Source organism: Sander lucioperca, chromosome 14 (assembly GCF_008315115.2).
Source record: "Sander lucioperca isolate FBNREF2018 chromosome 14, SLUC_FBN_1.2, whole genome shotgun sequence".
NCBI lineage: Eukaryota > Metazoa > Chordata > Actinopteri > Perciformes > Percidae > Sander > Sander lucioperca.
This window is the reverse complement of record NC_050186.1, coordinates 25,461,419-25,476,529: the sequence shown is the minus strand read 5'-3', so window position 1 is coordinate 25,476,529 and position 15,111 is coordinate 25,461,419. Positions and strand designations below refer to the sequence as shown.

Below are 15,111 nucleotides of genomic sequence, written 5' to 3'. Positions count from 1 at the left end.
CTGAGAGAGCCACAACCACCCTGCAAATGTAGAGCAGGGAAAGAGTACAATCAAGACAATACAAATACTGCAAACAACAACAACCGCAGAAATTAATTAAAAGAAAATTAACTTAAAAGAGGCTAAGACATAGCATATAACACAAAATGTAAGGGTATTGAAGATATACATAAAGTGCAAAAATATATAATGAAAAAAAGAAACATAAGGGCTGAAGGTCGAGAGGACCAACAATTAACAAGAAACCTACTGTACATTTGACTTATCTCACTCTGACCCATTCAACATTTTACACACCTCCACCACTTCCATGTGTCACGTTACCTCTCTCTGACCTTTGTATGTGTATGCAGTCGCTTCCTGGTCCACCCTTACCGCCGTGCTCAGTCCCCCCCGCCATGCCTCTGTGTTCCCTCCCCTCCCCGCAGGTCGGCGACCAGATCTTGGAGGTGAACGGCCGCAGCTTTCTGAGCATCCCGCACGACGAAGCCGTCAGGGTCCTGAAGTCGTCACGCCACCTGATGATGACGGTGAAAGACGTGGGCCGCCTGCCGCACGCCAGGACAGTGGTGGGGGAGACCAAGTGGATCGCCAGCTCGCAGATCGGAGAGAGCTCCGCCAACAGCAGCATGGCAGGGTGAGTTTTGACATCTGGTCCAAGCCTACTCATAAATACCCAAACAACCATTAGTGCACAGATAAGAAGCTTCCAAAAGAAGTTTCTTACAATAGCCCTGTGCCAGGAAGTGCATAGCCATCACGTGGAAGTCGGATTCCCGTCTCCCTATTGCTAGATGGCTTCAGGAAATGAATACATGTATTCCACTTGAAAGGATCACAAATACTCTTAGAAATGAATATAACATTTTTCTCGAGATTCGGCAGCCCTATTTGGCCTACATGGATACCTTGGCGACTCATTGCCTCTCTTTTCCTTTTCTCTTACCTTTTTTTCAATCACCTACTCCTTTTGAGTAGGGTCTTCCTTAGTTTGTAAGTGTGTGGGTCAGGGAAGGGATTTAGAGTTATGTCTTTTTGAGTTTATGAAGTGAACTGAAAATTTAAATATAAAATATTCTAAAAATTAAAAACCCAATCAAAGTACTCTGTTTTGATAATGCTGAACCTTTTTTTTTTAATTACTGAAGTATCAACAACAAAGTATAATTACGTTTTGAGAAATCAAAACAAGTGAAAAATGCCGTTCAAATTGATTTCCGTTATTAATTATTATGAACTCAAACCTCACAGACAAAAACACATTTAAAACAGTTACACACACAAAATGAAAATGGATTCCTTTTTTTAAAGTGCTCTAATGTAGGGGAATATGAAGGAAAATAAGTAATATAATGAAACCCAAACTGAGACGAGTTTACTGAAATATAGTTCAACTTTTTAGGAAAAAAATGCTTATTTGCTCATATTTGCAAGAGATAAGTAGAATATAAGTAGATTGATACAGCTCTCATGTCTGTACATTAAATATGATAATGAAACCAGGAGACGCTTAGCATAAAGACTCAAAGCAACGCCACGGTGACGAGCACCGAAGACTGCCCCTGTTTTCAGTCTTTGTGCTATAAGGATACTGGATACTATACAGGATATTGACCAGATCTCTGTGAAATAACTGCTGTGTATATTGACAGGTTCTTTAACCTTTAATTGTAAATGTATGTTCTTTAGGCATTTTTGATGATTAATTTAACTGTTAGGCTTTTCAACATAGATTTCTCTGCCTGCACTGCAGCACAGGGTATGCTCCACATAAACCTTTATCAGATTCTACAATTCATCATAAAATGTTCTAGGGATGTTTGAGTGAAAATGCAAAGGGACACATAAATTGATTTTCTTAAGATCCGTAATTCTGATATATACAAAGCATGTCCTGTTGCAGGTAACATAGAGCTGTTCGAATGCTGTAGGAGTTACCAACAAGTGAAGACGTTTCACAGTTTTGTTGACCACCAAAGTCAATGAAAACTTTGATGAAATCACAGAAGATTTTATAATTTACTTTAGTAATCTAACACAATTAAAACCATGATTAGTTTCGGTGATAACACAAAAAATGGAACAAGATAGAAACTTGGGACTTGAGAACAGTGCGGCAGGAAAAAGACTTGACAGACATAATGAAGAGAACGCCAAAAAAACCCATCCTCTCTGTCTTTGACTAAAGTAGATGCCGCAGTCCTTTATCGCCCAATGTTAGCAGATGTTCGTCATTCAGATGGCAGAACTCTCATTCACTCCTTTTTTTTTCAGAAATAAAAATGCAATATGCAGCTGTGTTGGAAAAATGCCAAATACCACACCATGACCTGGATCATTGTGATCCCCAACAACCAAATTAAAGTCTGATGTAAATGTCAGACTCATTGTCTCATCTACTCAATAACACACAATCCAGCAGGCTGACAACTCAAAACTTGTAATTCCTCTCTGGTTCTCCAAAACAAGCAGGGTTATAAAAGGTATTTAACATTTACATACGCAGTAAATTCCTGGGCGAACACCCCATGAGATATTCTGTTATGGTTTTTCCAGGGTTTTTTTTTATTGCAGAGGCAACACATCTTAACAATAGACAGATAGTTGTTCTCTGTATGCTGTCATTTCCAGGATCTCTCTGCCAGAACATTAAGACAGCTGAAACAACAGCAAGTTTTTTAGTTTAATTTGGGACTTTAAATGTCACTCCCAATGTCAATACTTTTACATAATTGTCACACACACACACACACACACACACACACACACACACACACACACACATTTAATTTGTATATGATATATTTAATATTCTAAAAAGGAAAATTTGTATTATGCAACAGGAGGGCAGTAAAAAAAGTGAATTAGTTCAGCATCAATGAACCAAAAGGTGCCTAGCCCAAACAACCAAGAGCTATAACATAATGTGAGCAAAAGAACAAATATATTAATACACCTCCAAGCAACAAACAAAGTTAAACAATGTCAAAGCAAATAATAACACAATCCTACTTCTTAGACAGTCAAAGGCTTTGAAAAAATATGGAAGGTTTTAAATAGAGATGGTCCGATACTGTTTTTTTCTTCCTGATACCGATTCCGATACCTGAAACTTGCGTATCGGCCGATACCGAGTACCGATCCGATACCAGTGTGTCATATATTTTATTATGTTTTAACAACTGTGTACTACTATCCCTGTATGGATGTGATATTATTTCTATCTTTGTTGTCGGTCTGGCTCAGGTTAAACTCTTTGTAAAACATGAACAAACACAAACAATGAACGCTGCAAAACTTTCTGTTATTATGCAGTTTGATAGTCAGTTATAACAGAAAAAGAACGTAAATAAACTACTTTAACGTACATTTTCTTTAGGGCTTTATTACGTGGTATTGGATCGGTGCATTAACTCCAGTACTTCCCGATACCAGCGTTTTAGGCAGTATCGGAGCATCGGAACATCTCTAGTTTTAAATGGTTTGGCCCCTTTGTATCTGGCTGAACTTTTACATCCCTATTCACCAGTAAGCACAATGGGCCTCATTCACCAATATCTTCCTAAGTTTTCTCTTAAATATGTTCTTAAGAAAGTCCCTAAGAAAAGTCTACGTCTGATTCATGACATGTTCTTAAACAGCTGAATTGTTTGCAGGTGTGTTCTTAGAATGATGAATCCCAATGTCTTAGTAAATTGAAAGCTCGTGCCCGTTGCTCCTATTTTGGCATAGGTAAACGCCTCGTTAATTCCCATAAAAGGGGATGAGATGGCAGGGCTTGTGTGCATACTTAGAGAATTGTCCAAAAGATGTGGCAAAGACGATGGAGGCCTCGACTCCAAAAGAAAGAAAAACTTTAGTAATTCTGAAGTGGAGGTACTGCTGCAAGAAGTTAGCGAAAAACAAGACATATTTAGTAGCGTCAGCAGTGCATACTAAGCAGCAAATAAAACCGATGCATGGAATGCAGTTACTCATGCAGTGAACGCTGTATCCAGAGAAGGACGAAGATCCAGTGAAGTATAAAAGAAATGGTTTGATCTGAAATTACTTCAAAACGTAGAAGATACTCTTGGCGTATAAATAGCGTGATCAATCATTTATTATTGGATGGCAGGGTTCCCCGTTAACATAATTGATGTGAATTGAAGGCAAAGCAAGCAAGTTTATTTATATAGGCCTAGCACAATTCATACACAATGGCAATTCAAAGTGCTTTACAAATGAGCAGAAGTGTGTATTTATTAAAACAAATGTATAATTATGTGTAAAATAATGAAAATAATTAGTTACAAAATGGAGAGAAATGGTAAATGTCTTTTAATGTGTTTTATTGTTTCCTGTTATCTGTAACAATGTATTTTACGTGATCATTCTGTATTTGATTTTTTACATCGACATGGAAGAAAAAGCAGAAAATGTACAAATAATACAGACTTGGTGTGCAAAGGCCTTTAGTCCGCCAATTAAGAGATGAAATGTTGGTGGTGCCCTAAAATAAAGTTTTACTAGTCTTGCATTGCCAGACCTTCCTCCACAGCGCTGCGGAGGAAGGTCTGGCTAGTCCACACAGCATTCTGGGATGGGAGAAAAACGTGCTGTGGTTTATTGGCATTTCTTTAAACCAATAATAATCGTCTTGGTGCAGTGCTTAGCGCCGGACGCAGCTACGGAGCCGCTGCAAAATAGCCTCGGGAAGTAACTTGTGTATGTTCAAAAGTTGTTTTAGTCGTGCAACAGAAAACTCAGATTGGACAGATAGTCTAGCTAGCTGTCTGGATTTACCCTGCAGAGATCTGAGGAGCAGTTAACCATAGTCCTCAGAAATCCACTGGAAAATTCCAACACAAAGAAAGCGGAAAGGTAACGGACATCCGGCCGAAAAGAATGAAATCCAGCGGAATTTCCGGCGGCATCGGAGCAATCCGGTAGTGGAACGTTGTGGCTATAGACTAATGTTTTACTAACCCTACCATTTTGCATACATACTTTAAACTTATATGCATGGATTATTATTATTATTCATCATCATTATTACATGGATTTATTTTACATTTTGGATAATTTAAAAAAAGAAAAAAAAAGAAAAAACAGTTGGAATTTTGGCTGATGTTTTAGCTTGAAATAATGTTTTACTACAGAATTTGTTTTCTTCTGTATGTGTCATTACGATGTTGCATATTTGAAATCAGTGAGATTATAGTGCTGCACACAGTGTTTCATTAAGTATATTTTCCATTAATACAAGTACAAAGAGAGGGAGGAGTCATTTGGAAAATCAGTGTGAGGAAGAATAAACGGCTGAGTTGGCCTCAAAAGTCTACTGGGCTAATTGAATTTGAATCCCAAAACAGGTCTCCATGCTGAGTTTAATTTTGCAGGTGGGACTGCTGTATGTTTCTGACTCTGGTTTAATTATATATTTTTGTTATCTGGACCCCGAAGGCAGCGCTGTGAGTTGTTGCGTTTACTCATGGATTTAAACCCTATTACTTTGTTGGCACTTGAGGATGTAAAGACATCTACTCCAGTCATTTCACTTGGATGAAAAAATGACACACATTTCAAAACACGTGCTTTTATGTTTGCAGGGAGAGCGTGTCGCTGTGTGTTGGTGGCATTCATTTTGATGTCTGTGCTTTACATTTAATAAAAAGTCTGACTGGAAGATATTGACATTTTACTTTTCCTGTAGAAGTGCCAGTTTCTGCCACTTCTCTAAGTAACCTAAAATCCATGACGAAGATTAGTAAATCTGTGTTGCTGTGAATTTATGAGCCTGTAATACACGAGAAATGTATTCAAAAAGATGAAAAGCTGTCAGTCAAGATATTTCAAATCCTCTTTACCATAGCTCCAGAATGTGTGTGCGTGTGTTAGAGAGAGAGAGAGAGAGGTGTAAAATAAGCTATTCACAATTAGCTGTTACCACTCTTAAGGTTTGCTCCTTGATTGCATGAAAAGCTTATTATGAGGTTCTCCTGTGTGTATACTCACTGTATATGCATATCAGTTTGCCTGTTTCTGGGTTCTCACATTGTGCGTGCATGTAAGTGCACTCTAAAGGTAAAACTTACTGAGCACTGAGAAAACCATCTAGGTCTATCTAGCATTGCAAATTAGCTTAGGCTATAAATGCTGTGGTACGTGGCATAGGTTTATGCTACATACTTGTCCCTAAAAAAAAAATACATAAAAAAGAACGAGATGACACAGGTCAGATGAAGTTCATTAATAAGTCTATAAGAGCGTTGCTGCAGTTTGTTATCTGGTCATGTCAAGAGTGGCCTAATGATTTCTTATATATATTTTTTTTAAACTTCATCTTTTGACTTTGTATTTTGACATGTCTTTATTATATGTCCTCCTATTGTAGTCATTCATTGTAATGATCCATGTAAATGCATTGTGTGTGGATTAGAGTCTGTCCGAACCCGGCCCGGCCCTTCGGGTACCGTCGGGACCCGTCGGACTCGGTTTGGGTATCCATGCCTTAGTGTGCATATGTGGACGTGTGTGTGTGTGTGTGTGTGTGTGTGTGTGTGTGTAACTATCCCTCAGTGATTAATTTGTCCTCTTCATCTGTTTCTCTGCAGCTTCCCGGTGGAAAAAGGAGCCTCGGCAGCAGGAAAGGTGAGATTCACAGAAGCCATTTCTTCTGTTTGTGTGCACACTGAACACTGTCTGTGTCTCTGGCTATCTGTGTGCTGCAGGCTTTGTGTTGTTATACATTATACCTATACCATGAAGCTGTCCTTAACTTACTCCCCCATTCTTGTATCGCTTTACTGTTGACTTTGACTGTGACTTTGCAAAGCTAGGGAGGGTGTGCTGGAATAGAAAAAAAAAAGAGGAAAGTTGGAGGAGACAGCAGCTGACAGCAGAGAAAGAAAGGGGGAGAGAGAGGGGAGGAAGGTGTGAGGGAGAGCTCCCTTTTCATTATGGAAGCTCTGATGGACAGTCTTCTCCTGACAGAGTGGGGAGACATTGCACTGTAGCAACACTGTAAGAGAGAACAGAGAGAGAGAGAGACGATGGGTGTGGGAGGTATTTTGAGAGTAAGAGGAACACATTTCCTCCAGACTTCAGGGAAAAAAAGGTTTAAAAATAATTCACTTGTTTTAACCGGTTAGTCACACAACAGACACCCTGTGCCTTTTTTGTCAAAGGTGCCATTTTCAGATAAAAAAAACTAAGATGGATTGATTTTTAGGTACACTGCTAACTAGGCATGGGCTAGTATGAGATTCTGACGGTATGATAACCTTCAGCAAAAATATCACGGTTTCACGGTATTATGGTATTGCAATGACAGCTATAAATGTATTATTTTTTAAATGTCTGGGTAAAAAACTACTACTTTTTCCATTGAACACAATGTATTTTATTTGGAAACACACTGCACACTGGCAGGGAGAGGGATTTCTAAACTGCACTTTCTGTCCTTGAAAACTACAAAAAAAACATACCTTATGAACGGTATGACAGAAAATGTTAGTGGTTTTGAAACCGTGACTTTTTCAAACCTCGGTATACCTTAAAACACGTAACCGGCCCATGCCTACTGCTAACTTATGAGCAGCTTTCAGATAAAAGGGTCTTGACAATATGCAGGACATTTAATAGCTGTTGCAGTGTTTTCACTATATGCAGGCTGCCAAATCTACTCACCAAACCAACACTTCTTCATATACCTAAATAAGTGTAGTAGTAAATAGGTTGTGCCTCCCAACTCTGTGGTTAAGGTCTGGTTAAGTTAGGGCACTGCTTAATAGTCACGTCTTCTTTGTTAAAAGAATCCAACACTGACTGTTGGTCGGTGACATGGCACAAACGGGTGAATCTTCTCACAGGTAAAACTTAGGACTCCAGTCCTTTTTTAATTATTATTTTCCTTTCTCTTATTTTTTCCTCTTGTCTCTGTAGATGGTACAGTTTTGGGATAAGCAATATTTTTTGCTCAAGTTTTTGATCATCATGACAACTCCTCAATTCACCTCTGCATCCGCATCTGTTTATTACCTCCGCAAAGGAGGTTATGTTTTCGGTTTGGTTTATTTGTCAGCAGGATTACGGGAAAACTACTGACACAATTTTCATTAAACTTGGTGGAAGGTTGTAGCATGGGCCAAGGAGGAACCCATTACTTTTTGGAGCAGATCCGAATCACAGCGCGCATACACAAGTTATTTTTTACTTTCGTTAACATTGCGAGGTAGGGCATTTGGCGGGCTAAATGCCATACATCTTAAAATCCGGTAGATGATAGTAAAGTTCAATAGTGACAAAACATAGGCAATTGTAGAAAAATGATGACTCAAACTTCATACAGAAAGCAGTCAGGCCGGTGGTTTCATGGGAGAACAGGCACAATTGTAAAACCGCTTTATTCTTAAACTAAGGTATAGCTATGGAAACATAAATACACACATATCATGCAACTAATTTTACTTATACTCAACATACACTTAGACTAAAAAAAATAAAATAAAAAAAAAGGTTGTTTCTGGTGAACGTGAAGTAGTGGTTGTGCTTGCAGATTTGTCATCTATTGGCCTGGGCTGTTCTAGTTGACTTTGTAATAATGCCACCACTAAAAGTGACAATTTTGTCCTTAACATAATGCTTCTTTCATCTTTGTGAATAAGAAATAACGGTCATTATTTCCACAACCACAAGAGGAAAACACAAGTATAGGTCATTTAAAAGCATTTGAACCAACAAACAATGTAATGTTTCTGGTGGACAGTCTCCACCAATCACTCTATGAAAATTAACGCATCAGTCAAAGCATTGCAGCTACAACAGCATAATGAATTATCTTAGCATTGCATGCCCTGTAATACCAGCAGCATTACACGCTGTGGTGTTTGTTTGTGAAAAAAAACATGTTATGCTCTTCAGTGGAGAATTTATCAGCACTTTGTTGCTTTCATCCTCTCAGAGGATTTACAGGACACTGTCCGGTCTCTTATCCAGCGTGTGCAGAGAAATAACTCCCTTTGATGCAAAACTGCCAGAACTATGAGGTGGGACTGTGGACCTGACAAGATGACACTGACAAAAAAAACAACACTTAGTATACTAAAGACTGCATAGCAACAAGGGGTTAGAAATACTTTTCTGTATTTTATTTTGTGTAAAACTTAGCAACATTTTGCAGAGCAGCATGTGTGGGACCAGTACCATTTTTATGGAAATGCGTTTTAGATTGTTTGTCATTTGTGCTTAATTCCACAGTTCACGTTAAAATCAAGGTGACGTGACGAAGGTCCCAAGTTCATTCTGAGCCTTTGATGTTGCAGTTTTATGACCGGTGTCTTTGTTTCATACGTTTCACATCTGCCCTCTCACACTCTGTGCATCACTGCCAAACACAATTACAATGAGAGCTAGGGCTTTAATTTTCATTAACTTATTGCAGTCCCAAACATATCATGACATGATTTGTTATAAAGCCAAAAACCACATCCTTCCTTTAATTAGTCTAATGTAAAAAAAAAAAAAAAAAAAAAAAAGGTGGATCAATAAATCTTTATATACACTCTGCAATCCATTCAGACTTAAAAGCAAACCCTCAAATAAAAGACTTTTCAGGTGTGAGACATTTAGAAATCCCTCAGTGAGGGGAGAGCAGGGAAGAAGCTAATTCTGAGATTCAAAAAAAATCTTTATTATCGGCTTCAAAGCTTGTTTGTAAGATCTTCCCCTCTCTTTTCTTTTGTTGCTATCAAAGAAACGTCCTGATAATGCTAAAGGTTACCTAATTAGTTTCATTCCACTATGCAGCCATTATTTCTTTTATTTACAGCAGAGCAGGGCAGTACAGGTAATAAAACAGAGAGGTGTTCGTTCTGTATTTCCAAGACAATTCATGTGAACAATACATGCTGTGCCCCTGGACTTCACAAATTGCAGCAATTCAGCATTTTCCCTTTTAAAGAGATAGTTATACTCCATCCAGAAAGCTTATGATGCCCTGAAGCAGGTCTGTAAAATATCTTAAGGACACCTTGGTCTGCCAGTATTAGAGAATGCATCATTATCTCTGCGGTGAATTATTTTATTGTCTTGACCGCCAGTGACTGAAACAGCAGTGGGGTTCAAGTAGAGAGAGTAGCAAGACACAAACCCAAGTTATACATGTCTCCATGTGCCTGCACTGGCACCAAGGTAAATCATGCAGAATTGCTGCATACTAGTGCAGTGCCCGTTCAAAACATGCCTGTTTGGAATGGTCTGATTGCTCAGCCTCTTGTATTGCTGCTTGTAGCTTTCTCCAGAACCACTGTACTCCAAAATAACTTACAAGGGACCCCAGAGCAATTAATATGCAACTAACTGTATACTACTACCTACTGTCTGTGAAATACAGTCACTCTTTGCATCGTCTAGCTGTATTTTAACCGGACCTGTCTGGCTGCAGTTTCTCCGTTGTTTGTGAAACTCTCCTCCGCTCCGTTAACCAACGTCTAGCTATTTGTTGTGCTAACGGCTAGTTAGCCTGTCTGCTAGCGGGGAGGTGACGCGGACCCCTTAGGATGTTTGCCTCCTTGGAATTCTTTTCTATATTTTGGCAGTAGTAACGGAGTATCCACAGCTTGCTAACACAAGCAGGAGCATCCGCAAGTGTTGACTTGTGAACTGCAAGTGAAGAGGGATCGGTTTTGGAGAGGGCCTCCGTCAACGTTGCTACTAGCTAAACTAGCAAGCTACACGATGCCCCCCCTCAGCTGTACACCTGGCTGCGACTCGTGCCTCCTGTTCAGCCAGAAGATAGTGGAACTTGAAGCCAGAATAGCGACTCTCCACCAGATCAAGGTGAATGAACAGTTCCTTGACACCATTATCATTGGAAGTTCCCCTCACACACACACTGTCGGATGTCTTGATTCCACTCTGCCCTGCACTACTCTCACCCCACCACGCACTAATACAACCTCTGTCCCTGTCGTCTCTCCTCGGCTACTGCCGAGAACCAAGTCAGCTCTGCTGACCAGCTCCACTCCACACCAGCCTGAGCCATGGCGTATAAGCAAGCACCACAGCAGACGGTCAGGACAACGCTCAGGCCCAGCCCAACCTATACGACTAGAAAATCGCTACACCATTCTGATGAACGATGAGGAGTTCCCTCTGCTCTGCGGAAACCCTTCTCTGCCACGTCCCCACGGCGCTCATCCTGGCCCATCCACACAGTCGGCGCGCCCCCCTTCAGACCCAACAACTTCCACGCTGGTCATCGGAAGCTCCATGGTCAGGGACCTCTACATTCCCCCTACACCCAGCGGTCCGTCCAAGGTCTACTGCTTCCCTGGTGCCAAGGTCCGTGACATCCAGCACAAACTTCCCAGCATCCTCGCCTGCCACGCTAAGGTCGACAACATCATCGTGCATGTGGGCACAAACGACATCAGAGAGAGACGGTCGACAGCACTTCGAAAAGACTTCACCACTCTCATCACCACCCTGATGGGCACAGGAAAACGGATCGTCATTTCTGGGCCTCTACCTACCTACAGAAAGGGTGCTGAAAGATGGTCCAGACTGTTCTGGCTCCACACCTGGCTGAAACCCCACTGCGCTTCCCTGGGCATTCCCTATGTCGACAACTTCAACTTGTTCTGGGAGAGGCCCAGCCTGCTGAAACATGATGGTCTCCACCCAAACCGACATGGAGCCAGGCTGCTATCTGACAACATAACGACCACACTGAGGGTTAAGTATTGACATTCTGTTGAAAATATCACAGATTCATGCCCCCCAGGTATTGATCCTAATGGCACTTTACAAGTGAATGAATCTGAAAATGTTTTCTGCAGGGTAACATGTAGTACTAGTACTATTCCAGTTATAATCAACAATAGACCATACAAAGTGTTGAATCCCCTAAGTAATAAGAAGTTGACTGCAAACATAGTCAATTTAGCATCCAGTTCACGTCAGCCACAACCTGCCCCAAAAAACGAGACAGTGTCTGTAACTCGACTCAGATCAGTTAAATCACAGGTAACCAAAAGAGGGGCAATACTTAACAACCTAATTGGAATTACAACTACCACTGCAATGATAGAACAGGATAGGAAAATTAGATGCGGTCTACTAAATATCAGATCTCTGTCTTCTAAAGCAATACTAGTAAACAAATTGATATCCGATAATCAAATTGATCTATTCTGTCTAATTGAAACATGGTCACTCTAAATGAAGCCACTCCTCCCACTCATATTAATACTCAAATTTCTAGAGGCTCAGGCCGAGGAGGGGGAGTTGCAGCCATATTTGACTCAAACCTGTTAATTAATCCTAAACCTAAACTAAATTATAACTCTTTTGAAAATCTCGTTCTTAATCTTCAGCATCCAACATGGAAAACAGTACAGCCTATTATATTTGTTGTTGTCTACCAAGCACCAGGTCCATATTCTGAATTTTTATCTGAATTCTCAGTTTTTATCATGTGTAGTCCTAAAATCAGACAAATTACTTATTGTAGGTGATTTTAATATCCATGTGGACGTTGACAGCAATAGCCTTAGTACTGCTTTCAACTCACTACTAGACTCAATTGGTTTCAGTCAGAGTGTGCATGAGGCCACGCACTGTTTTAACCACACCCTTGACCTTGTGCTGGCATATGGCATCAAAATTGAAGACGTAATAGTATTCCCGCAAAATCCTTTATTATCAGACCACTTCTTAATAACTTTCGAATTCTTACTACCCGATTATACGAAATTAGATAAAAGCTTCTACACTAGAAGCCTATCTGACAGTGCTATAGCTAAATTCAAGGAAGATATTCCAACAGCACTAAACTCATTACCGTGCCGTAATATAACAGAGGATCTTTATGTAAACTTTAGTCCCTCTCAAATTGATAATTTCGTAGACGGTGCTACGACCTGCCTACGGACTACTTTAGACTCTGTTGCTCCCCTTAAAAAGAAGACGATGAAGCAAAGGAAACTAGCGCCTTGGTATAACTCCCAAACTCGTAAATTAAAGCAAATCTCGCGCAAACTTGAAAGTAAATGGCGTTCCACCAAACTGGAAGAATCTCGTTTAGACTGGCAAGACAGTCTGAAAACCTATAGGAAGACCCTAAGAAAGGCCAGATCAGACTACTATTCATCACTAATAGAAGAAAATAAGAACAACCCAAGGTTTCTTTTCAGCACTGTAGCCAGGCTGACAGATAGCCACAGCTCTATTGAGCCATCTATTCCTATAGCTCTGAGTAGTGATGACTTCATGAGTTTCTTTAACGATAAAATTATAACAATTAGAGATACTATTCATCACCTCTTGCCCCCAACCTCTAATGGGTCACCTTTAGACTGCTAGAAAGAACGACTAGACCTGACATATACTTAGATTGCTTTTATCCTATAAACCTTCAACAATTAATGTTAAAGGTCTCTTCAGCTAAGCCATCTACCTGTCTCTTGGACCCCATCCCAACGAGGCTACTTAAAGAAGCGTTACTCGTGGTTAACACTTCATTACTAGACATGATAAATATGTCTTTATTGACAGGTTATGTACCGCAGTCATTTAAAGTAGCTGTGATAAAACCTCTACTGAAAAAACCCACCCTCGATCCTGAGGTCTTAGCCAACTATAGACCTATATCTAACCTTCCCTTTCTCTTCAAGATCCTTGAGAAAGTAGTCGCTAATCAGTTATGTGATTATCTACATAGCAATAGCTTATTTGAGGACTTTCAGTCAGGATTTAGAAAGCATCATAGCACAGAGACGGCACTGGTGAAAATTACTAACGACCTTCTAACTGCTTCAGACAAAGGACTTGTCTCCGTACTTGTCTTATTAGATCTTAGTGCTGCATTCGATACTATTGACCATACCATCCTCTTACAGAGACTGGAACATTTAGTTGGCATTAAAGGAATCGCACTAAACTGGTTTAAGTCCTATTTTTCTGATCGATCGCAATTTGTTAATGTTAACAATAAACCCTCCAATTACGCTAAAATTAACCATGGCGTTCCTCAAGGCTCAGTGCTTGGACCAATTCTATTCTCCTTATATATGCTTCCTCTAGGCAATATTATTAGGAAACACTCAATTAACTTTCACTGTTATGCGGATGACACCCAATTATATCTGTCAATCAAGCCAGACGAAACCAGCCAGCTAGCTAAACTTCAAGCTTGCATTAAAGATATAAAATCATGGATGGCCTACAATTTCCTCAACTCAAACAAAACCGAAGTTATTGTGCTGGGCCCGAAACACCTACGAACCTCATTAGCCGAAGATATAATTACTCTGGATGGCATTGCCCTGGCCTCCAGTACTACTGTCAGAAATCTAGGAGTTCTTTTTGATCAGGATCTATCCTTTAACGCCCATCTAAAACTAACCTCTAGAACAGCCTTTTTTCACCTTCGTAACATTACTAAAATTAGGAACATCCTGTCTCAAAACGATGCTGAAAAACTAGTCCATGCATTCGTTACTTCCAGGCTGGACTATTGTAATTCCTTATTATCAGGATGCTCAAATAAAACCCTTAGGACTCTCCAGCTGATCCAGAATGCTGCAGCGCGTGTTCTGACAAGAACTAAGAAAAGAGATCACATTTCTCCTGTATTAGCTTCTCTCCATTGGCTTCCTGTAAAATCCATGATTGAATTTAAAATCCTTCTTCTGACCTATAAAGCTCTAAATGGTCAAGCTCCTTCATATCTTGAGGACCTCTTAGTACCTTATTGTCCCAGAAGAGTTACTTGTGGTTCCTAGAGTCTCTAAAAGTAGAATGGGAGGCAGAGCCTTCAGCTATCAGGCTCCTCTCCTGTGGAACCAGCTCCCAATCAGGGTTCGGGGGGCAGACACCGTCGCTACATTTAAGACTAAAGTGAAAACTCTCCTCTTTGATAAAGCTTATAGTTAGGGAGTGAGGAGTTGCAGTGAACGCCTAGACCGGCGGGGCAGGGTGCATAGCTGCAGACACAGCACCCCTGCTTCTCTCTGCTTCTCTTTACAGTCATCAGATTTACCTATCGTATAATCAATAATATAGTGCCTCTCCTAGTTATGCAGTTATAATAGACTGCCGAGGAAGTTCCTTCTTATGACACGCTCT

At 40.2% G+C, this 15,111-nt stretch overlaps 1 protein-coding gene across 4 annotated transcripts in view; it reads left to right on the top strand.

Annotated features, from left to right (window-relative positions):
• Positions 1–15,111, top strand: part of whrna (whirlin a) — a 217,923-nt gene that overhangs the window by 158,682 nt on the left and 44,130 nt on the right. For 3 of the 4 annotated variants that reach the window (XM_035991422.1, XM_035991421.1, XM_035991420.1), the window contains exons 4-5: positions 354–637; positions 6,597–6,633. In XM_035991422.1, the coding sequence (XP_035847315.1) occupies positions 354–637; positions 6,597–6,633 (321 nt within the window). The remainder of the gene's footprint in view (positions 1–353; positions 638–6,596; positions 6,634–15,111) is intronic. The other variant, XM_031277482.2, reaches the window with a different exon arrangement.